This window comes from Delphinapterus leucas, chromosome 18 (assembly GCF_059928025.1).
Source record: "Delphinapterus leucas isolate spDelLeu-1000000601 "Yukka" chromosome 18, BTC_Dleu_Yukka2, whole genome shotgun sequence".
NCBI classification, from domain to species: Eukaryota; Metazoa; Chordata; class Mammalia; order Artiodactyla; family Monodontidae; genus Delphinapterus; species Delphinapterus leucas.
In genome coordinates, this window is record NC_143146.1 from 71,710,878 (window position 1) to 71,735,378 (window position 24,501).

General features: G+C 45.7%; 1 protein-coding gene across 3 annotated transcripts in view; it reads right to left on the reverse strand.

The window, feature by feature from the left end:
* Positions 1–473: 473 nt before the first annotated feature.
* ALOX5AP (arachidonate 5-lipoxygenase activating protein) overlaps positions 474–24,501 on the reverse strand; it is a 33,389-nt gene continuing 9,361 nt past the window's right edge. Inside the window, exons 3-6 of one of the 3 annotated variants that reach the window (XM_089899680.1) lie at positions 12,504–12,574; positions 8,845–8,926; positions 3,518–3,691; positions 474–589 (exon numbers count right to left, since the gene is read on the reverse strand). In XM_089899680.1, the coding sequence (XP_089755806.1) occupies positions 3,529–3,691; positions 8,845–8,926; positions 12,504–12,574 (316 nt within the window). In that variant the 3' untranslated portion in view covers positions 474–589; positions 3,518–3,528. Of the gene's footprint in view, positions 590–3,241; positions 3,692–8,844; positions 8,927–12,503; positions 12,575–24,501 lie in introns of those variants that run through there. The other 2 variants (XM_022574591.2, XM_022574590.2) reach the window with 2 other exon arrangements.

The following is a 24,501-nucleotide window of genomic DNA, read 5'->3' on the forward strand; positions in this document are numbered from 1 at the left end:
TTAGGGAGTTTGCCCACCCCTTAGATGGTGTTGTGTGCAGGGGGAAGGCTCAATACCCTGCTTTTGCTCCGGGCTCTTCAAAAGTGGCGGTTGGGTTTGTTTTTTTTTTTGGTCTCTGTATCTTCTGGGTCCAGAATTTGCCCCAACTGCGCATGCACACAGTTATTTTTAGTCCCATACAGTTTCTCTCTATTTTGTAGCTCGAGGAGAGGTGTGTCCACGTGCAAGCACTGCAGCACCGCAGCAAAGGGTCCAGGTCCCAGGCCTGTCTCACCACCACACATCATATAAACCAGGAGATACAACCTCACCACCCAGTCTATTCTGTTATTGGCTCACAAGCGTCTCTTGAGCACTGATCATGCTCCAGCACTGTTCTTGGCAATAAACAATGGGGGGGGGGGGCGCTTCCCTGGTGGCGCAGTGGTTGAGAGTCCGCCTGCCGATGCAGGGGACGCCGGTTCGTGCCCTGGTCCGGGAAGATCCCACATGCCGCGGAGTGGCTGGGCCCGTGAGCCATGGCTGCTGAGCCTGCGCATCCGGAGCCTGTGCTCTGCAATGGGAGAGGCCACAACAGTGACAGGCCCGCCTACAGCAAAGAAAAAACAAAAACAAAAACCAAAAAACAATAGGGGTGTTGCTCTGGGGTATTTATTGCTCTGGGGTAGAGCAATAAACAATAGAGGCAGTGTCCCTGCCCTTTGGAAGCTTACATTCCAGTGGAGGAGGCAAAGAATAAACCAGGGAAGGGGTAAGTAAGTGGTCTGATTTCTGGTGGTGATGGGTACGGACAAGAAAAGCGGGAAGGCAGCAGGACAGGGGGTGAGGCGGAGGAGGGATGGGCTTCTATGCAGGCGCAGTGCTGTGGTCTTGGGGGCTCTGGGAAGAGACGACCACAGACACTGAACGAAAGGATGGAGGGAGCCCCGGAGCAGTCTGGGAGGAGCGCACTGCGTTAGAGCCGGCAGCGCGACGCCTGTGATAGTCAATGCACTTGACTTTAAACGTCGAAGTGTGTGGGATTTCGTTCTGCAGCAACAGAAAACGAATGCAGTAAGATAGCAATAATGAACATAACAACAATAATCGTCAGCACTTATTATGTGGTAAACTTATTCAGTTGCTTTATCTCATTATTCCTCACGACACCCCGTAAAGCTGGCACTGTTATTAGCCCAGTTTAGCACATGCAAAAGCTGAGGCTTGGGAAGACAGCACAGAACTGAGGACGTGACAGAGCAGGGGTCCAGCCGAGGCCGGAACTCTGCAGCGAGTTTGGTCACCGCGCAACGCTGCCTCCTATTGGGGGCGGGGTCCCTCACGCAGGAGCTCTGCGCCTGAGCGCCCCTTCTTCACAATGTGGAGGAAGGCTGCTCTACCCGCGTCTCATCCCCCTGGCGCCTCCGCCCTGCCCGGCCTGTCCAGGCCACGGCCTGCAGAGCCTCCTCTGATGGGCCACCACATTGCTTCCTCTCCTGCCCGCTGCAGGCCCCATGACCAGTTTGGCCTCTGGGAGCTAAGGTGCCCCCAGGCTCCACTGGGCATATTCTGGCCTAGCCCACCCTTAGGGTGACCGACTCTTCTTGGTTTCCCAGGACTATCCCAGTTTTAAAAACAAAAGCCCCACCTTCCAGGAAAGCCCTTGGTCCCAGGCAAACTGGGATGATTTCTCACCCTACCATCCTCTGAACCAAGCGAGGCTGAGGTAGGCGCAGGGGCCACTTGCATCCTGCAGCTTGCCGTGACCTTTCCTGTCACCAAGATGAAAAGAAAGGCCCGGCTAGGATACTGAGTCCTGCTCCCGCCCTGAGAGCTGAGAGCAGAAGCAACTCCACTGAGGCGACTGGCTCCTGCTGGATGTGGAGTCTTCAGCCTGGACCCTCAGACAGGCTAGGAAACCACGACCCCGTGAGGACTGTTCCCGTGAATTGAGAGACCTGCTTGCCTTGAGCGTCACACATGCAACACATTGATGCAGACATCAGTGAGGCCAGACTCCACGTCTCCGTCCACTCTGCTCCCAACAGGAGAGAGCCGGGGGGAGAGTTGGCCCCCGTCCAGCCTCATCCTCCCTGTGATGGTGACCATGATGCAACTCAGCTGGGGGTAAAGGGAACTCATCTACTGCTGGTCACCTCAACTGAGAGCTCGGTCTCGATGAGCTGGCTTCTCTCCACTGGGTGTCCTAGACTCCTGAGCACACCCTGCTGTCTTCCAAATTGTGTTTTTTTTGTCAAGGGACAGCAGGTGTGACTGTGGTTGGACCACTACGAATCTGTACCTGATACAGGAAATGGCTCAACACACATACTTTATTAAGTATTACCAGCCAGTGACTCATGAACTCATGCACTTACTTATTCATTTGTTCTACTAATATTTGGGGACCCCTACGATGGGTCTGGCATCATCTTAGGCTCTGACACTGAGTTACAGCACATTTTAAACTGAATGATACAAAGAGTGCTGGGCACGATGCTAGCACATAAAGGTACCAACCTAGTTCTCATGGGGTGTGGGTAGGGGGCACACATTCAACAAAAGGTTCTTAAGGAAACAAAAGGTTCTTAAGGAAGTCTGTTTGTCCATAGGAAGGATTGTTTGTTTGTTTTTGCATTTATCCCCAATTTATTTATCTCATTAAAACTGTTAGAAAAAAATCTTGATCTCATACGACTCACGCCTACTGTCCCCTACAATACATCACTGTACAGGACGTTTTTTTGAGTTCCCAAATAGTCTGAGCCATTGGGTGCCTGCTATGTGCCAGCCTCTAAGCTTGGCACAGGAAAAGCAAAATAAATAGGGACATTCAAGAGCTGATGATTTAGTGGGGATGGGTGGCACATACTAAAAAACCTTGACATTGCGATATGGATTTGCTGCGGTTGAGACGCGCACAGGGTGCTATGCTGGGGGTCAGGGGCAACACCAGACCAACCCGGAAAAGGCAGTCTTCAGTTGTGTCCTGTCTCTTTCTTTGTTTAGTGGTATTCTTTTGCCACTTAAAAATTTTCAAATAATACATGAAAATATAAATAAGAGATTAACATTTACTCCAAATCTCTTCACCCAGAGATAATCACACTTGACCACTGGTGACCTTCCAGGTGTGTGTGTGGGTGGGTGGGGGTGGGGGTGTGAAGACAGCGTATTTTTTTATCATCATCATTAAGGTCAAGGAAAACAACGCAGTGATTCAACTGTAGCAATTTACCCACGTAAAACTCAACCACCAGCCTCGCATATGTGTCTGCATTTTATTTTAGGAAAACATAAATCGGGTCACAAAACATCTTCGGAAAGCAGGATAAGTAAGAAACACACAGACGGGATCTGAAGAGCAAATCTGGTACCACCATCATGTTCCAGGGCGGAGCTGACATGAAGATATTCTCTTCCGGGAAAAGTGAGGTTCACTCAAGCTGCAAAGCCCAGAGGGTCAGCAGATTTACAGCATCGTTTAAAGGGTTGAGTTATGACGGCTTCTAGGTATTGATTAGCTGAGCACACCCACCTGGAATTCAGTTAGGGGATGAGAAGGAGGGGGGAGATGGTGGTGGCGATTGTCTTCATGTAGTTTTCAAAGTCACTTCCGAAAAGGAGGATGAGGAAATAGTTGAGTATCCCAGCCAGGGACATGAGAAACAGGAACAGGATGATGCGTTTCCCAAATATGTAGCCACGTGTGCTGGGAAAAAAAGGAAAGAGAAAACTGTAGAAGCAGCACAAATGATACCAATTTAACAAAAAATGTTATCACTTTGAGGTACATGGGGTTTAAATTACAGCTCCTTTTACTCAAGAACGCTCCATTTACTTTATATGAAGGATGGAAGTGTCTTAGCTACTATTAGTCATTGAATCTATTTCAAAACCAAGCTAAGAGAGCCTCAAACCCATCACCATTAGGGCTCCGCTCTCCGGCTTCTCAGTGCCATCGCAACGCCAGCTCCTGGATGGCATGAGGGTGGTGGCTTCTGCTGGTCAGCGGGGTTCTGACCGGGGACTAGGAACCCATGGGCTGCCTAAGACCCTCTCCAGGAGCGCCTGTAGGAGCTGTGCTGGCCAACGTGTAGAATGCAGGACTTTCAGGGCCTCTATGTGAGAAGGATGGTTTAAATGAGCCAAGAAGGCTGGTGGAATCTAAGCGGTGCTTTGGCGTCTGAGGGCTCGATCTAGTCTCCTGAGGCTGCCTGGGAATAACTCATGTTCGCACTCATGAGAGCCAACCCCCAGCACTGGAAGGCATGCCCTTACAATTTAAGTGAATCAGGGGAGGGAGACTTTTCCTCGCCTTCTCTCAGAGGCTCAAAATCCTAAGCCGTTTAGACAGAGCATCAGCTGGGGTCAGGAGGCGTCTCCCCAGCAACATGTGACCACCTAGCTGTGCATAGGGGCTGCCCTGGCTTCCTCTCTCCCCTGCAGCATCCTCCTATGATGGCTGTGGCTGGTCCATCTGTGCAGCACCGGCACATTTGGACCAGCCAAGTGAGTCTCTAAGGCTGTTAGTAAAGACCCCGGCGAGGGGCCCCTGTGGCAATCAGGAGTGCTCCCCGAGATCAGCCAGCTCAGCTAAACAGACGCCTTAATGCTGCTTGGCCCTTGTTTGCTACAATCAGAGAGCAGAATGTGGCATCCATAGGCTCGACGTTAGAAATTTTATCTTTTTGAAAGGGACCTCAAAGGTTCATAATGCATCTCCTAACATTCCTGTGTCGAGAATTTGAAAATCATTCCACGGTTGAGCATGAACGTCCTCGCTGCCCACAGTGTCCCGTGCACCAGCAGCACAGACACCTGTTGGAAATGCAGAATCCCAGGTCCCTCCCCAGATCCACTGGGTCAGAATCTGTGCCACTGACGAGCTCCCTCTGTGACTCCCGGGCCCAGTAAAGTCTGGGAGGCATTGCCCGCGGCCAGCACCCTGCTCCTTTTTAGCCGGCTGTGTTCCTCTGTCTTCGGTTTCCTGTTCACGGTCCTGCTCAGGAAGTGACACATTCTAGCTCTTTGTTGGGGAAAAAAAAGTTTGGTCCCAAAAGAAAAGCGAGCTGAATTGTATCCCCCACATTCACGTGTTGAAGTTCCTAAACCCCAGTACCGCAGAATGACTATTTAGAAAGAGGGTCTTTAAAGAGAGGTAATTAAGGTCAAATGAGGTCACTGGGGTGGACCCTAACTCACCATAACTGGTGTTCTTATAAAAAGAGGTGAAGACACAGACATGCCCAGAGGGAAGACCACTGAGGACAAAGGGAGAAGACGGCCGTCTGCAAGCCAAGGAGAGAGGCCTCAGAGGAAACCAACGCCCCTGACATCTTCGTCTTGGACTTCCAGCCTCCAGAACTGTGAGAAAATGCGTTTCAGTTGTTTAAGCCCCCCAGTCTGTGGCACTTTGTCCTCAAAGACAAATACAGAGAATTACCTGCTAATGCTGATAAGGAACTGAAAAGAAAGTAAACGAGTCTATTTTTCAGCCAGAGAATAGAGGCTTCAGAGAAATTAAATTGTTAAAAGTCAAATATTGTAGTGACTCAGATTTATCACATGAATGAGGCCACCATATGCTCATTACAGAAACAAGGAAAAGTGATTTGTGAAGCTATTTCAGAACCTGCTCAAGATAAATCTGTGGTGAAGGATGAAACGGGAGTACCTCCTGATGAAACAGTGGTGTTCTTGATTTGGGTAGGAAGTTTCTGAGGATTCGAGGCATAGCTCCCCTAAGGAGATGGGTCTATGGTGCTTTAACTCTTCCCAGACAAGAACTCAGCACGCTGTCACGTGCAGGGCTACGTGTGAACGGGGGGGCCCCCCCGTCCAGCCCTCCATTCACTGCATTTTTAAGTCTCAAGCTTGGAGATGGGCTTTTGAAAACTGTGTCCATTATCATTTCTGTAAGCTCAATATTTGGGGTCTTGCACGGTGCCCCTGACTCTGGGAGATTCCCAGGTCTCTGCCATGTTTACTGTTATCACCTCACAACTGACACAGTACCTGCTCAGAGCAGGTGGTCAGTAAAGGTCCTGGATGATGCTGAGTGAACGAGGGGGGCGTGGGCTATGAGGAGAAGGTGAGCTTGGGTAACCCAAATTGACAGGCCTCGAGTCGCAGCCAATCTTTGCCCAACCAGCTCTGAGCTGAGAACTTCAAATTGCAAAGAGGAACTTAGTGGGAGCTCCAACAGGGAACAGGGCTCTGAGGGACAAGCAGACAGAGCAGCCTAGATGCAAGGCAGGTGGTAAAAGGCAGAGAGTCTTGTAACATCAGGCCAACTGCCATTGAGTTTGGGCCCAGATAGTAGCTCAGAATGAAAGGGGAAGAAACTAAAATTCACCCTACACTGCAGTGTCATTAAGGATGCTACTGACGACCTAATCAGGACAGGGAGAAAGGGGTCACCGTGTAAGGAGAAGGACTGAGAATAAGAGCCATAACTTCTAGGAGGAGTAAAGGAGACAGATGTAAAATTCTTGCAGGGCAGCCTGAAGCCGGAAGGCGAAGCTTTGGTGAGGGAGATACATCAAGGAGTGACTTACCCACCCACTGGACCAAAAATGACACTGGAACTTCTGCACGGGTCAGAGCCAAAAGATGATCTAGAGCCCAAGGGAGAAAGTTCTGGGGAAGGATCTCACTGAGCAGTAACCTCCGTGTGCTGGTGAGGCCAAGAACTAAAGCAGGTCTGGAGGGCATTAAGGCATCTGCAGAGTCCAAGGGTGACACAGCCCAGGGACAGAAGGACCGGGGAAGGAGAGGAGTCTACAACAGAAGAGGGATTAGCAAGTAGTTTCTAGAAGGCAGAATTAAAAATCCCCTTGACCTGGGGACTTCCCTGGCAGCCCAGCAGTTAAGACTCTGCGCTCCCAATGCAGGGGGCATGGGTTCGATCGCTGGTCAGGAAACTAAGATCCCGCATGCCCCACAGCACAGCAAAAAAAAAAATCCCCTTGACATGACCACAGAGGCCCTCAGGCTACATTTTGGTCTAAATTAGGATCAGACACTTCATGTGTATATCATTCCTGCTGATGACAACTGCCCAGAACACTGTGTTGAGAAAGTATTGTGAGGCCGTGCTAGATCTCGGCGGGAAGGAGCACCATGATTAGTAATGCATATGCAGGGGTGGTGAGAAGGGTCCAGCACTGGCACAGACAGTGGGCTAAGGGGCGATGGGATCTTCTTCCTACCACCTGATGGGGGAGACCAGGGAGGGATTTAAGAGCACAGGCCTCATTTCAATGAGGTCCAGAGACGTGTCCATTTTTAAGTCTATTATCCTGTTGTTTATTCTTGTTCATTCCCTAGTAGTGACTACCTTTGAAATGAAAAGAGCCTGTGGGTAAGCGGACATATTTTGTCATGTCCCACAGAGTGTCTTGGAATTAAAGCAACTGTAAGGGAATTCCCTGGTGGTCCAGTGGTTAGGACTCCGTGCTTTCACTGCCGTGGCCCCGGGTTCGATCCCTGGTCGGGGAACTAAGATCCCGCAAGCCACGCAGCGTGGCCAAAACAATTTAAAAATTAAAGCAACTTTAAGATCTCAGGCAAGTGGTGACGGATAAAGAGGAGACCAGTGACTGGGCTGAATTCCTGGGACTTTGGGGGAGGAAGACGGGGCTTCGGGGGAGCCAGCCGGGAGAGCAGAGGCCCTCATTTCATTGATAGTTACTCTGCCCCCTTCGACTCTGGACAACAGGTAAACCTCTGGGGAAAGGCAGAATAGCGGTTTTCCAGGATAAAGAAGAATAAAGAATATCACTGAGGACAGCGTTGATAAGGATGTGAGAGGTAATGGAGTTGTGGTTTTAGAGGATAAACAAAAACGCCGCTAGAGAGGAATGAGGGGGAGGTGAGCTTGGAGGAGACTTGCTGGGGGCACCACCATTCCTCTCCGGCTGCAGCTGACCATCCAACCACCGGAAATCACTCAGCTTCACAGGCCCCCCGGGCTCCCCAGAAGCAGTGCTTTCACCTGGTGACCTTCTGGGATGGCACTGCCTTTGTCACCGCTGAAGGAGGCTCTCTGAACGGAGAGTCCCTTATCCACTAGAGGGGGCGCTATGGTGAGAGACAGAGAGAAGTGAAGCCAGACAAGGGAGAGACATGGAGCCGGAGGCTGGGGTCAGCGTGTGGGCGGAGCTCCCAGAGCATCTTCCCAGCCTTCAGAGCCCATCAGGAATTCTGATCGCTCAGGAACTGGTGGAAATTGTAACTCAAACATTTCTTCTTCCAGTATTATCATTTATTTTACTAAAATCCAGCCTTCCCAACCCAGGTCTAGGGAAAGTACAATTGCCGCTTTGGGCGACATCTGTAAGCAGCGCAGTGGTGACTCTATCCACTGGCTCCGTCTGATGCCTGCTAGTGCATCTTACTTCCTCAACGTTCTTTCCACTGGTCCCCGGATGATCTGTTACTCAAGGGAACTCATCACAAGGTGCAAGCTTTAGTTCTCGTTTCTCTAGGCAAACAATGAAATGTTTCACTCACTGGAGGCTTTGGGAAGCCAGACAGAGGCCGTCATTCAGGCCCCAGACTCTGCAGGGTGGGAGTAGAGGGTGTGGGGTTGCAAAGAATGCGTTAAAGCATCCTTTGTGAGCCCAGCACCGTGTGGGGGAATTTTTAAATGGGAAAACTAGTCAAGGGCCCCAGCTGTATTTCAGAACCAGCAAAGCTCAAGGAGAAAAGGACAAGGGGTCCTAGTCGGCCTCTGCCCTCCCACCCTGAGTGGTCCCACAGGGCCTTAAATGGTAGACAGAATACTGTTGTGAATGATCACTCTTCCAGCTGGAAAAGTACGACTCCCTGCACGGTTCTTAAACAGTCCCAGTGGCCTACCTCTGCGTTCTCTCCCCCAGGTAGCCAACAAAGTACTGTTGCCTCACAACCAGGTACATCAGTCCAGCAAAAGCCGCAGGAACTAAGTGGAGAAAGGAAAACACCTTGCGTTAGCGTCGCTGACACCAAAGCATGCTAAGTTAACCCAATATTAATACAGTCATTATGCAATCAATGTTGGTCACGAAATTGAGCAGAGGCCTCAGCTTCTGCCAGTTGGGGCCGATGTGAAGTTCAGCAAAGAGCCTGCAGCTGGAAGAAACCTGAGCTCTTTAATAATAGTCATGTTGTGAAGTAAGTCAGAAACAGAAAAACAAATACCGCATGCTAACACATGTATATGGAATCAAAAAAAATGGTTCTGAAGAACCTAGGGGCAGGACAGGAATAAAGACACAGATGTAGAGAATGGACTTGAGGACACAGGGAGGGGGAAGGGTAAGCTGGGACGAAGTGAGAGAGTGGCATGGACATATATACACTACCAAATGTAAAATAGCTAGTGGGAAGCAGCCACATAGCACCGGGAGATCAGTTCGGTGCTTTGTGACCACCTAGAGGGGTGGGATAGGGAGGGTGGGAGGGAGAGGCAAGAGGAAGGGGACATGGGGATATATGTATATGTATAGCTGATTCACTTTGTTATAAAGCAGAAACTAACACACCATTGTAAAGCAATTATACTCTAATAAAGATATTAAAAAAAAACTCAACAGAAAAAATAAGACAAAACAATCTAGTTAGAAATTTAACAAAAGACATGAAAGGGATTTCAGCAAAGGGGATGTACAAATGGCAAAAAAAAAAAAAAAGCACATGAAGATTACTCTCCTTAGACATTATAAGGAAGCACAAATGAAAACGATAATGAGACATCACTACGCACCTATCAGAACGGCTGACAAAAAATAACGATAACACCAAACACTGATGAGGGTACATATTGCTGGTGGGAATGTGAAATGTTACAGTCTGGTAAAGACTTCAAGAATTTCCTACAAAACTAAACATGGAATTACCATATGGTACAGCAACTGTACACTTGGGCATTTATCTCAGAGAAATAAAAAATTATGTTCACATAAAAAAAAAAAATAATAGTCATGTTACCCTGTATTGGCATCATGGTGTAGTTTACAAAGTCTTTTCAAACCCTTCATCTAATTTGAATCCTTTTCACATGATTGATATCATCTTTTCTATTTCCAGATGTGGAAACATGGCCAAGGGGCTTGTGTAAGACTGTCAGCTTGTAAGTGTGTGTGTGTGTGTGTGTGTGTGTGTGTGTGTGTTTGGGAGGAGAGCTGGACTTGAACCCACAGCCCTGCTCTGAAGCTGGTTCTCTTCAAAGTACGCCCTTCACCTGTGGGGCTCCAGGAATTGCGATGCGCAGCCTTTTCTGAACAATTGCTACAGTTCAGGAAGGATCTCTGGGGAAAGAAATGCCCTTTGCGTTCCAGCCAAACAACCGCGTGGAGGCCTGAGCACTCGGGGCTGAGAGCTAGGAAACCCAGCCCCACCAGGGCTACTACGATCTGGAGCTAACGCTTAACTCATTCCACATCTGGACAAAGGGCTGATTACAGCTTTCCTGCCGATCAGGAATTAATATGCAGGTGAACCAGAAGTATGGGCATAAAAGCTCTGTGAAAAACCCCCCAGCGTTATTCAAATACCAAATTAAGTGCATTAACCGAGCACTTCTTACGTGTCACGTACTGCCCGAGGCATACCGGGTACTCTGGTCTCCGATCCTCTCTTCTCTGAAGGTCACAAAATTGTCACAATTCACAATTTGCCTTGGACAAAGTCTTTCCTGGTTGGTCCCTTCCGGGTGGCTCTGCTCTAACTTACCGACCCATCTCTCTTTCACTGGGAGCTAAGGTGAATATAACCTAAAAGAAACCAGGGTGCAAAGTGGCTGAACTCCTTGCCCATATGCAGGGAATGGCGCCGACCTCTGGTTTGGACCTGGGCTGCTTGGAACACCAGGAGAGGTGTCGTGGATTCAAATCCAGGGTCTAAAATTCTCAGGTTTGAGCAAGTTCCCCTGGGGTTTGGGTTCCTGCTCTGTAAAGTGATGGGTTTGGGCTGGGGCTCCTTTCACCTAAAAAATTCTACAATCTACCATATTCATAGGAAGTGATGATTATTGAACAGGCGTGACTGACACTTCTGTCTCCCAGCAATGCCAACACTTGTTTTGGCAGAAAATGCATATTTCCAGCACCCTGAAACCCCTTCCAACTCCCTTTGTATTTAACTAACCAGAACAACTCCAGATTCACCTGTATCAAGTAGCGTCTAAGACATAAAAGGAAGCATCACTCCTACTCTAAGTGTAGTTTGACTTGATTTTTCAAGTGATGTCAGACATGTTTCTTATTTAACTGAGGAAATAAGTGGGAAAGAAAGTGGGAAAGAAAGAGTGAGCTTACTGACAGCCTTACAGAGCACATGATATTCCTGTAGTGGTTTCTGCTACCATCCCTCACCTCTCTTCTCTCTCACTGCACCTTATTCTTTTCCTTCATGGCATGTCTCACTCTTGGCAAAAATTTATCCATTCATTTATTTTCTATGGTCCATCTCGCCAACTGCTGTGTGCTTCACCACCATCTCTGTTTTATTTATCGCTGTGTATCCAGGGACAGGGCTTGGCACATAGTAGGTGTTCAATGTATATTTTTATGGAAATAAATAAAGTAGGAGGATACTTGTGAAAAATCCAGGATTTAGCCTGAAAGACCTGGGCTCCCATCCTGGCTCTGTTATTCACCAGCTGAGCAACCTTGAAAAAGTCACTTTATGTCCCTGAACCAAAGGGTCCTCAAAGGTAACAGTGGGAAATAACATCCACTTTACCTACTTTATAGAATGAGTGAAGGCAATAAGGATGAAATCATTTATCAGAGGACACTAGTGGCCTTTTCTCATGCACCGCTGGGCCACAGCATGGAAGCCGGCCAGGTCATGCCGAGCCTTCACCAGACACAGGGCCAGTCTCCAAAGGGGACCAAAAATACCACACAGGGACTTCCCTGGCGGTCCAGTGGAAGACTCTGTGCTTCCAATGAAGGGGGCGCGGGTTCGATCTCTGGTCTGGGAACTAGAGCCCACAGGCCGCGTGGCACGGCCAAAAAGAAAAAAAAAAAAAAAACCACCACTCAGGTTTCCATTTAATTTTAAATCAACTCTGGGTGTCAACGTGCTAAAGTCAAGACCGTGGGCTGCTAAGAACCGGAGAGGCTGGAGACCTGGACCGAAGAAGGACCACCATGCAGAAGCCGATTGGCAGGACAGCCAAGTGACAGCTGGCCCAGAATAGACCCCTCGGGCGCTCTCATTTAGAATGCCCTTGCATCTGAGCTAACACTGCTTAAGGATTCTGAGTCACATTTAGCCTTAAACCACCCTTGTCAGCGCAGCCACTCTCCACCAGCCACCAGGGGGCCAGCATTAGCGATGCATTACCGCAGGGCTCCGCGCGGGCACCCCGCCCGCTGAAACACAGCCTCCGGAGGGTCTCGCCTCTCCAGGGCTTCATGGATTGGAGCTGGAGGGCAGGCAAAGCCTTTTCATCAAAAAGCCTGCAGTCGAAGCTCCTGGTGATGCATCACGTTTCAGAAAGAGAACACACAAGGAGAAGCCTGGGTTACCTTGGCTGCAGAGGAGCCCGGCGCTCCAGAGCGTGACAAGGAAGGTGGGGTACGCATCGACACAGTTCTGGCTGTAGGATAAATACACAAGGGGAAACGTCAGAAGACACGTTACTGCAGCGCAGTCTGAAAATTACCTGAAACCCCGAATTAATAATCACTGTCGCGCACAGCACAAACCCCATTCATAATTCCACTGACCTTTACCTGATAAGACGTCAGAAACAGACAGTGGTGTGTGTAAAGCGGACACGTGTTCGGAAACCATCCACTCCCTTCCTCGGTGAAGCCGATCGGAGACCCACTTTCTTGATGGATTCGCCTTGGCAGGATTCCTGCTCCCGGTTACGCCAAAGCGCTTCTTGGAATTGAAAAGTGAGCGCTGCGGACAGCAGGTTGCTGGAGCAGTGGCCTTGTGCAGCGCTCAGTCCTCACTCCCGTGCTGGTGTCTTACACCCTTGGTCTCCTTTAAACTCAAGCAATCCTGTGAGCACACATGGTGACTGCATGTGTTTCCTGGGGCTACTGGGACAACTAGCCACAAGCTCAGTGGCTTAAAACAAGACAATTGATTATCTGGAGGTCAGAAGTCTGAAATCGGTCTCATTGGGCCAAAATGAAGGTGTCCACATGGCTGCATTCCTTCTGGAGATGCATCGCTTCTGTTTCCTTGCTTTTCCCAGCTTCTAGAGATCGCCTGCATTCCTTGGCTTGTGGACCCTTCCAACCTCAAAACCAGAAATGTCTGATCATGTTTTCTTTGCGACACCAACTCTTCTGCCTCCTTCTTCCACATTTGAAGGACCCTTGTGATTACATTGGGTCCCACCCAGATAATCCAGAATAATCTCTTAAATTGAACTTAAATTCAGCTGGTTAGCAACCTTGATTCCTCCCTGCCACGTAACATAACCCATTCACATGTTCCCGAGATTAGGGTGTGAACACCTTTGGGGGTCATTATTCGACCTACCACAATTAGTCTCATGTTTCAGATGAGACACTGAATCTTGGAGAAGTTGAATAACTTGCCCAGGGTCACCCAGCTACAGAGTAGCAAAGCCAGGATTCACAGCCTGGTCAGTACGACTCTAAAACCAGGTGTGTTACCTCTTCGACTCTACAGGAACACCTCAGAAATAGCGTGGCTTCAGTTCCACACCACCACGATGAAGCAAATACCAGATAAAGCAACTCACAGGAATGCTTTTGTTTCCCAGTACACATAAAAGTGATGTTTATGCTATACTGTAGTCCACTGTATGTGCAATAGCATTATGTCTAAAAAACAAGGTACATACCTTAATTTAAAAATATGTTATTGCTAAAAAATGCTAACCATCATCCGACAATGCAGGGCTGCTGCAAACCTTCAATTTGTAAAAAAGACAAAAACAAAAAACCCCAGTGTCTGTGAAGCACAATAAAAGGAGGGATGCCTGCACTAAAGCAAATAGCAAGTGTTCTCGAGTTTACAGCCTAGATCAGAACAATCAACATGCACATCCATGGAAACACAACACAAGAAGACTCAAAAGAGGAGAGGCAATGCAATAGAGCAGGAAGGATTTGGTGACTAGGATTTCGTCCCCCACCTGACATTAACCTGCTGTTTGTCACTGGCAAAGCAATCTCTCTGGACTTAGTTTCCTTACCAGTTAAACTAAGAGGCTAATACAGAGTAACTCTGAGATCCACTTAAGCTCTAAGAGTCGATGGTCTAATGTACTGGTTCTCAAGGTGTGGCCCCTGGACCAGAGGCCACATCAGAATCACCATGGAACTTGTTGAAAATGCAAATGTTAATGCCTTCCTTGGACCTAAGGAATTAAAAACTCTGAGGGTGGGCCCAGCAAGAGTTTTAACAGCCCCCCAGGTGATTCTGATACATACTCAAGTTTGAGAACCACTGGTCTAAGGTAATTCGAACTGTATAGGTAAAAGCAAAGATGCAATTTTCAAATTACATTTGGCCTTTTATCCAAATTCCTTCCTTGGATTCTTCATCTGGATCCTTCCTGACCTGGTTCTCATAAAGCTCCTCCTAAAAATCAGCCTTGAAGCCTCGTTCAAACCAATAGGGTCTCACAATTCAGTTGGTACCACTGAGAACCCTGGAATGACCAGCCTTTGGTCTGTCCCCTGCAGAGAACCCAGAGGTTGGGTCACGGGGGCCTTCAGATCTTTCTGATGGTCAAAAAATCCTTTACTGGAGAAGTCAACAAATGGAAAAGGTAAGAAACCAATGTACCCTGTCCTGGATAGACACAGGAGAGCCAGAAGAGCCCTGATGACACTGCTGGGGGCTCTGGATACCCAGGATTTCCATTGATCTATGGACACAGTAAGAACTCCAAAGGGCGGGAGTCCCTTACAAATCTGCCATTTGCGGTGAAGCACTTAGTGAGTAAACAAGCCCCAAAGTGATAACTGTAGCAGCCGCTAAGCAAATGCATCACATCTATTCTTACACCTCATTAGAGACACAAAACTGCAGCCTCAGGACTGAGAGAAGATCCATCTCCCAGTTCCAGAAAACTAGAGAGAACATTCCCTTTTATTTAGTTGAATAATGTTCCATGTCTGATGGGATCTAATACCCGACGCTCCAACAGTTTGAAAATTTATTAATATCAAAGCTCTCCCCTGCTTCCTCTCATTCTCATGCTTCTGTTTTGTTTGTTTTGAAGTTGTGATTTTGTCTGGGTGATGCAAAATTTTAAAAAATTCTTTATTGTCCAAGGGATGTGCTCATAGAAGTGTCTAGTGACGTGGCATTAGATCAGCCATTCAATCATTCCTGCCTCTTATATCAAGTCACCATGGGCCCTGGTACAACACAGTCTGCCTGGAATTGAACGAAATTCTCCCAACTCTAAGAAAATGGGCTCTTCTCTGGATTTCCAGAATACACCCAGAAACCTAACCCCCACTCTGGCTCAAGCCTGTCCCTCTCCCCATCCAGGACCTCTGACACATCTTCCATCCACAGCTGCGTGCACACATGTCCCTCCTCACCAGAGGGCTGCTGCTGCGCTGAACTCAAGCAGCTTTTGTCCTTTGGTCAGTGATACAGCTGCCTTTAGAGACCTTAGAGGTCACTCGTGTGGTCCCTAAAGTCACAAAGCCTGGGTCCCACTCGGGGCTGCCACTTTTTTTTTTTTTCAGTATTAAAATGTTTAATTTTATATTGTCTTTACCACCTTTAATCTTCTTCTTTTTCTAACATCTTTATTAGAGTATAATTGCTTTACAATGGTGTGTTAGTTTCTGTTTTATAACAAAGTGAATCAGCTATACATAAACATATATCCCCATATCTCCTCCCTCTTGCATCTCCCTCCCACCCTCCCTATCCCACCCCCTAGGTAGTCACAAAGCTCCAAGCTGATCTCCCTGTGCTATGTGGCTGCTTCCCACTAGCTATCTATTTTACATTTGGTAGTGTATATATGCCCATGTCACTCTCTCACTTCGTCCCAGCTTACCCTTCCCCCTCCCCACGTCCTCAAGTCCATTCTCTATGTCTGCATCTTTATTCCTGTCCTGCCCCTAGGTTCTTCATAACCATTTTTTTTTTTAGATTCCACGTATATGTGTTAGCATACAGTATTTGTTTTTCTCTTTCTGACTTACTTCACTCTGTATGACAGACTCTAGGTCCATCCACCTCACTACAAATAACTCAATTTCGTTTCATTTTATGGCTGAGTAATATTCCACTGTTATATGTGCCACATCTTCTTTATCCATTCATCTGTTGATGGACACTTAGGTTGCTTCCACGTCCTGGCTATTGTAAATAAAGCTGCAATGAACATTGTGGTCCATGACTCTTTTTGAATTATCGTGTTCTCAGGGTATATGCCCAGTAGTGGGATGCCTGTGTCTTATGGTAGTTCTATTTTTAGCACTTTAAGGAACCTCCATACAGTTCTCCATAGTGGCTATATCAATTTACGTTCCCACCAACAATGCAAGAGTGTTCCCTTTTCTCCACACCCTCTCCAGCATTTATTGTTTGTAGATTTTTTTGATGATGGCCATTCTGACTGGTGTGAGGTGATACCTCATTGTAGTTTTGATCTGCATTTCTCTAATGATTAGTGATGCTGAGTGTTCTTTCATGTGTTTGTTGGCAATCTGTATATCTTCTTTGGAGAAATGTCTATTTAGGTCTCCTGCTCATTTTTGGATTGGGTTGTTTTTTTGATATTCAGCTGCATGGGCTGCTTGTAAATTTTGGAGATTAATCCTTTGTCGGTTGCTTCAAAATATAGGCAAATATTTTCTCCCATTCTGAGGGCTGTCTTTTCATCTTGTTTATGGTTTCCTTTGCTGTGCAAAAGCTTTTAAGTTTCATTAGGTCCCATTTGTTTATTTTAGTTTTCATTTCCATTTCTCTAGGAGCTGGGTCAAAAAGGATCTTGCTGTGATTTATGTCAGAGTGTTCTGCTTATGTTTTCCCCTTAGAGTTTTATAGTGTCTGGCCTTACATTTAGGTCTTTAGTCCATTTTGAGTTTATTTTTGTGTATGGTGTTAGGGAGTGTTCTAATTTCATTCTTTTACATGTAGCTGTCCAGTTTTCCCAGCACCACTTATTGAAGAGGCTGTCTTTTCTCCATTGTATGTTCTTGCCTCCTTTATCAAAAATAAGGTTACCATATGTGCGTGGGTTTATCTCTGGGCTTTCTATCCTGCTCCATTGATCTAGATTTCTGTTTTTGTGCCAGTACCATACTATCTCAATTACTGTAGCTTTGTAGTATAGTCTGAAGTCTGGGAGCCTGATTCTACCAGCTCCATTTTTCTTTCTCAAGATTGCTTTGGCTATTCGTGGTCTTTTGTGTTTCCATACAAATTGTGAAATTTTTTGTTCTAGTTCTGTGAAAAATGCCGTTGGTAGTTTGATAGGGATTGCATTGAATCTGTAGACTGCTTTGGGTAGTATAGTCATTTTCACAATGTTGATTCTTCCAAACCAAGAACATGTATATCTCTCCATCTGTTTGTATTGTCTTTAATTTCTTTCATCAGTATCTTATAGTTTTCTGCATACAGGTCTTTTGTCTCCTTAGATAGGTTTATTCCTAGGTATTTTATTCTTTTTGTTGCAATGGTAAATGGGAGCATTTCCTTAATTTCTTGTTCAGATTTTTCATCATTAGTGTATAGGAATGCAAGAGATTTCTGTGCATTAATTTTGTATCCTGCTACTTTACCAAATTAATTGATTAGCTCTAGTAGCTTTCTGGTAGCGTCTTTAGGATTCTCTATGTATAGTATCAAGTCATCTGCAAACAGTGACAGTTTACGTCTTTGCTGATTTGGATTCCTTTTATTTCTTTTTCTTCTCTCATTGCTGTGGCTAAAACTTCCAAAACTATGTTGAATAATAGTGCTGCGAGTGGGCAACCTTGTCTTGTTCCTGATCTTAGTGGAAATGGTTTCAGTTTTTCACCACTGAGAATGATGTTGGCTGTGGGTTTGTCATATATGGCCTTTATTATGTTGAGATAAGTTCCCTCTATGCCTACTTTCTGGGTTTTATCATAAACGGGTGTTGAATTTTGTAAAACCCTTTTTCTGCATCTATTGAGATGATCATATGGTTTTTCTCTGTCAATTTGCTAATATGGTTTATCACATTGATTTGCGTATATTGAAGAATCCTTGCATTCCTGGGATAAATCCCACTTGATCATGGTGTATGATCCTTTTAATGTGCTGTTGGATTCTGTTTGCTAGTACTTTGTTGAGGATTTTTGCATCTATGTTCATCAGTGATACTGGCCTGTAGTCTTCTTTCTTTGTGACATCTTTGTCTGGTTGTATCAGGGGGTGATGGTGGCCTTGTAGAATGAGTTTGGGAGTGTTCCTCCCTCTGTTATATTTTGGAAGAGTTTGAGAAGGATAGGTGTTAGCTCTTCTCTAAATGTTTGATAGAATTCACCTGTGAAGGCATCTGGCCCTGGGCTTTTGTTTGTTGGAAGATTTTTAATCACAGTCTCAATTTCAGTGCTTGTGATTGGTCTGTTTATATTTTCTACTTCTTCCTGGTTCAGTCTCAGAAGGTTGTGCTTTTCTAAGAATCTGTCCATTTCTTCCAGGTTGTCCATTTTATTGGCATATAGTTGCTTGTAGTAATCTCTCATGATCCTTTGTGTTTCTGCAGTGTCAGTTGTTACTTTGTCTTTTTCATTTCTAATTCGATTGATTTGAGTCTTCTTTTTCTTCTTGATGAGTCTAGCTAATGGTTTATCAATTTTGTTTATCTTCTCAAAGAAACAGCTTTTAGTTTTATTGATCTTTGCTACTGTTGCCTTCATTTCTTTTTCATTTATTTCTGGTCTGATCTTTTATGATTTCTTTCCTTCTGCTAACTTCGGACGTTTTTTGTTCTTTCTCTAATTGCTTTAGGCGTAAGGTTAGGCTGTTTATTTGAGACGTTTCTTGTTTCTTGAGGTAGGATTGCTATAAACTTCCCTCTTAGAACTGCTTTTGCTGCATCCCATAGGTCTTGGGTCGTTGTGTTTTCATTGTCATTTGTTTCTAGGTATTTTTTGATTTCCTCTTTGATTTCTTCAGTGATCCCTTGGTTATTAAGTAGTGTATTGTTTAGCCTCCATGTGTTTGCATTTTTTACAGATTGTTTTCCTGTAATTGATATCTAGTCTCATAGCATGTGGTCAGAAAAGATACTTGATACAATTTCAATTTTCTTAAATTTACCAAGGCTTGATTTGTGACCCAAGATATGATCTATCCTGGAGAATGTCCCTTGAGCACTTGAGAAGAAAGTGTATTCTGTTGTTTTTGCATGGAATGTCCTATAAATATCAATTAAGTCCATCTGGTTTAATGTGTCATTTAAAGTTTGTGTTTCCTTATTTATTTTCATTTTCGATGATCTGTCCATTGGTGAAAGTGGGGTATTAAATTCCCCTACTATGATTGTGTTACTGTCGATTTCCCCTTTTATGGCTGTTAGCATTTGCCTTACGTATTGAGGTGCTCCTATGTTGGGTGCATAAATATTTAGAATTGTTATATCATCTTCTTGGATTGATCCCTTGTTCATTATGTAGTGTCCTTCTTTGTCTCTTCTAATAGTCTTTATTTTAAAGTCTATTTTGTCTGATATGAGAATTGCTACTCCAGCTTTCTTTTGATTTCCATTTGCATGGAATATCTTTTTCCATCCCCTCACTTTCAGTCTGTATGTGTCTCTAGGTCTGAAGTGGATCTCTTGTAGACAGCATATGTACAGGTCTTGTTTTTGTATCCATTCAGCCAGTCTATGTCTTTTAGTTGGAGCATTTAATCCATTTACATTTAAGGTAATTATCGATATGTATGATCCTATTACCATTTTCTTAATTGTTTTGGGTTTGTTATTGTACATCTTTTCCTTCTCTTGTGTTTCCTGATAGAGAAGTTCCTTTAGCATTTGTTGTAAAGCTGGTTTGGTAGTGCTGAATTCTCTTAGCTTTTGCTTGTCTGTAAAGTTTTAATTTCTCCATCGAATCTGAATGAGATCCTTGCTGGGCAGAGTAATCTTGGATGTAGGTTTTTCCCTTTCACCACTTTAAATATGTCCTGCCACTCCCTTCTCACTTGCAGAGTTTCTGCTGAAAGATCAGCTGTTAACCTTATAGGGATTCCCTTGTACGTTATTTGTTGTTTTTTCCTTGCTGCTTTTAATATTTTTTCTTTTATTTAATTTTTGATAGGTTGACTAATATGTGTCTTGGTGTGTTTCTCCTTGGATTTATCCTGTATGGGACTCTCTGCACTTCCTGGACTTGACTATTTCCTTTCCCATATTAGGGAAGTTTTCAGTTATAATCTCTTCAAATATTTTCTCAGTCCCTTTCTTTTTCTCTTCTTCTTCTGGGAGCCCTATAATTCGAATGTTCGTGTGTTTAATGTTGTCCCAGAGGCCTCTGAGACTGTCCTCAATTCTTTTCATTCTGTGTTCTTTATTCTGCTCTGTGATAGTTATTTCCACGATTTTATCTTCCAGCTCACGTATCTGTTCTTCTGCCTCAGTTATTCTGCTATTGATTCCTTCTAGAGAATTTCAACTTTCATTTATTGTGTTGTTCATCATTGTTTGTTTGCTCTTTCGTTCTTCTTGGTCCTTGTTAAATGTTTCTTGTATTTTCTCCGTTCTATTTCCAAGATTTTGGATCATCTTTACTATCATTACTCTGAATTCTTTTTCAGGTAGACTGCCTATTTCCTCTTCATTTGTTTGGTCTGGTGGGTTTTTTCCTTGCTCCTTCATCTGTGTGTTTCTCTGTCTTCTCATTTTGCTTAACTTACTGTGTTTAGGGTCTTCTTTTCGCAGTCTGCAGGTTTGTAGTTCCTGTTGTTTTTGGTGTCTGTCCCCAGTGGCTATGGTTGGTTCAGTGGGTTGTGTAGGCTTCCTGGTGGAGGGGACTGGTGCCTGTGTTCTGGTGGATGAGGCTGGATCTTGTCTTTCTGGTAGGCAGGGCTGCATCCAGTGGTCTGTTTTGGGGTGCCTGTGACCTTATTATGATTTTAGGCAGCCTCTCTGCTAATGGGTGCGGTTGTGCTTCTGTGTTGCTAGTTGTTTGGCATAGGGTGTCCAGCACTGTAGCTTGCTGGTCATTAAGTGGAGCTGGGTCTTAGCATTGATATGTTGGTCTCTGGGAGAGCTTTCACCGTTTGATATTACATGGAGCTGGGAGGTCTCTGGTGGACCAATGTCCTGCACTTGGCTCTCCCACCTCAGAGGCACAGGCCTGACACCCGGCCAGAGCACCAAGACCCTGTCAGCCACACAGCTCAGAAGAAAAGGAAGAAAGAAAGAAAGAAAAAAATAAAATAAAATAGTTATTAAGAAATTATTTTTAAAATTTTTAAATTATAAAGTAATAGAAAATGAAAAAAAAAGAAAGAAGAGAGCAATCAAACCAAAAAAAAAAAATCCACCAATGATAACAAGTGCTAAATCTATACCAAAAAAACCCACAACAAACGGACAGACAGAACCCTAGGACAAATGGTAAAAGCAAAGCTATACACACAAAACCACACAAAGAAGCATACACACACACATTTACAAAAAGAGAAAAAGGAAAAATATATATATATATATCGTTGCTCCCAAAGTCGTCTCCTCAATTTGGGATGATTCGTTGTCTATTCAGGCATTCCACGGATGCAGGGTACATCAAGTTGATTGTGGAGATTTAATCCACTGCTCCCGAGGCTGCTGGGAGAGATTTCCCTTTCTCTTCTTTGTTCGCACAGCTCCTGGGGTTCAGCTTTGGATTTGGCCCCGCCCCTGCGTGTAGGTCACCTGAAGGTGTCTGTTCTTTGCTCAGACAGGACGGGGTTAAAGGCGCCGCTGATTTGGGGGCTCTGGCTCACTCAGGCCGGGGGGAGGGAGGGAGGGGTATGGATGCGGGGCGAGCCTGCGGCGGCAGAGGCTGGCATGACGTTGCACCAGCCTAAGGTGCGCCATGCATTCTCCTAGGGAAGTTGTCCCTGGATCACGGGACCCTGTCAGTGGCGGGCTGCACAGGCTCCCGGGAGGCGAGGTGTGGAGAGTGACTTGTGCTCGCACACAGGCTTCTTGGTGGCGGCAGCAGCATCCTTAGCATCTCATGCCCGCCTCTGGGGTCCACGCTGATAGCCGCGGCTTGCGCCCGTCTCTGGAGCTCCTTTAAGAGGCTCTCTGAATCCCCTCTCCTCGCGCACCCCAAAACGGTGGCCCCTTCCCTCTTAGGCAGGTCCAGACTTTTCCCCGGACTCCCTCCCGGCTAGCCGTGGCGCACTAGCCCCCTTCAGGCTGTGTTTACGCCGCCAACCCCAGTCCTCTCCCTGCGATCCGACCGAAGCCCGAGCCTCAGCTCCCAGCCCCGCCCGCCCCGATGGGTGAGCAGACAAGCCTCTCGGGCTGGTGAGTGCCGGTCGGCACGATCCTCTGTGCGGGAATCTCTCCGCTTTGCTCCCCGCACCCCTGTGGCTGCGCTCTCCTCCGCGGCTCCGAAGCTTCCCCCCTCCGCCACCTGCAGTCTCCTCCCGCGAAGGGGCTTCTAGTGTGTGGTAACCTCTCCTCCTTCACAGCTCCCTCCCACTGGTGCAGGTACCGTCCCTATTCTTTTGTCTCTGTTTTTTCTTTTTTCTTTTGCCCTACCCAGGTACGTGGGGGGTTTCTTGCCTTTCGGGAGGTCTGAGGTCTTCTGCCAGCGTTCAGTAGGTGTTCTGTAGGAGTTGTTCCACATGTAGATGTATTTCTGATGTATTTGTGGGGAGGAAGGTGATTTCCACGTCTTACGCTTCCACCATCTTGAAGGTCTCCCGGCTGCCACTTTTTGACTGTGCGATTGTGGGTGCATTTCCCAGCCTCACTGAGTTTCAGTCTCCTCATCAATTGAAGGTGAATGGAGACATGAGTATTTATGGATACCTCCTTGGCTGTTGCGAGAATAAAATGAGAGAAAGCAGCGCCAGGCTCATAGTAAGCATTCAATAAATGGTGGCTATTATTCCTCCAACCTCTTCCTTCTTATAACCCCCAATGGAAATGTCTTTCCTACTGACAAATTATTGTTATTCCAAATATTCTTTTGTGCCATTTTTTCTGCAGGACAAAACTGACAAACCCACTTTGTCTGTCATTTCTTGAGGTCTAACTACGAGCTACTCAGCAGATCTCTCAACAATTCACTGTGCTGTGTTCAATTGGATGCACCGCAACTGCCAGTGTTTTTATGGAGAAAAGGATTCATTGCAATTTTCCCTTTCATTTTTCTCCACCTTTAAGAATGAGATATAGAAGCACTTAATGTTTTGCTAGTTAATTTGGGTTTATTTAAAATAAGTAAATACGGGAGGGATAAATTAGGAGTTTGGGATTAAAATATACACACTACTATATATAAAATAGATAACCAACAAGGACCTACTGTATAGCGCAGGGAACTCTACTCAATACCTTGCAATAACCTATAAGGGAAAAGAATCTAAATAAGAATACATATGTGTGTGTGTGTATATACATATATATATATATATAACTGAATCACTTTGCTCTACACCTGAAACTAACACAACATTGTAAATCAACTATATTGCAATAGAACTTTAAATAAATAGATATGTAAATAAGTAAATATCAATAATAACAGTAATAGTATCAATACTAATGAATAGAACCAATGTAGATGTATCACCTTCAAACCATTCACAAGTCCCTGCTACTTGGAAGTGAGTCCAGAGTGGATTCTGAGAAGTGTTGGGGCAGAAGGGACCTCAGGGTGTCATTTACCAAAATGCATCTTGTGAAACTCTAAACCTTTGATATGCTCTAGAAAAAAAAAAAAGGAGGGGTGTCTGTAGTTAAATAAGACCTCCCCTTCTTGTAGAACCAAGAATCACAGTGTCTTAGTACTTTAAAGTTTCTCAAAAGTCTTGCTGTACAGAACTTGTTCTTTTCTTTAATACCTGTTAACAGCCCATGAACTTGTAATCTATGGGTCACATTTTGGAAAATGACACATCTGCAGAGACCCATCTTCTCTCCACAACCTGTGCTCACCCACACTCATGGAGAAGAATCTTAGGTCAGTTAACTGAGACTTTTCTCCAAAAACCAAACTTTGACGGCTCTGGCTGTGCTCATCAACTGGGAACAGGGCTTTGACCTATGCTTTAGACACATGAAGAGAGAGTCAAGGTCGAGATCCTTTTAACTCTCAAACCCTGACTCAGCTCTGCCCTCGAGGGAGATGGGTGGTAGAGTAGCCCATTAACCGAGGCTGAGTCTGAGCTGAAGGCCTCACCTGGCTGGGACGTCTGTTTACCAACAGCCCCCAAATCTTGAACTCTCTGTATCACTCAACAGTCATACTTTATGCTGAAAACCATGCATCAGCCATTTCAATCCACCAGCATCATTTATTCTTTCTGCTATTTTTCCCTCTATGCAGTCTCTAAACATTTATGATCCCACACCCCATC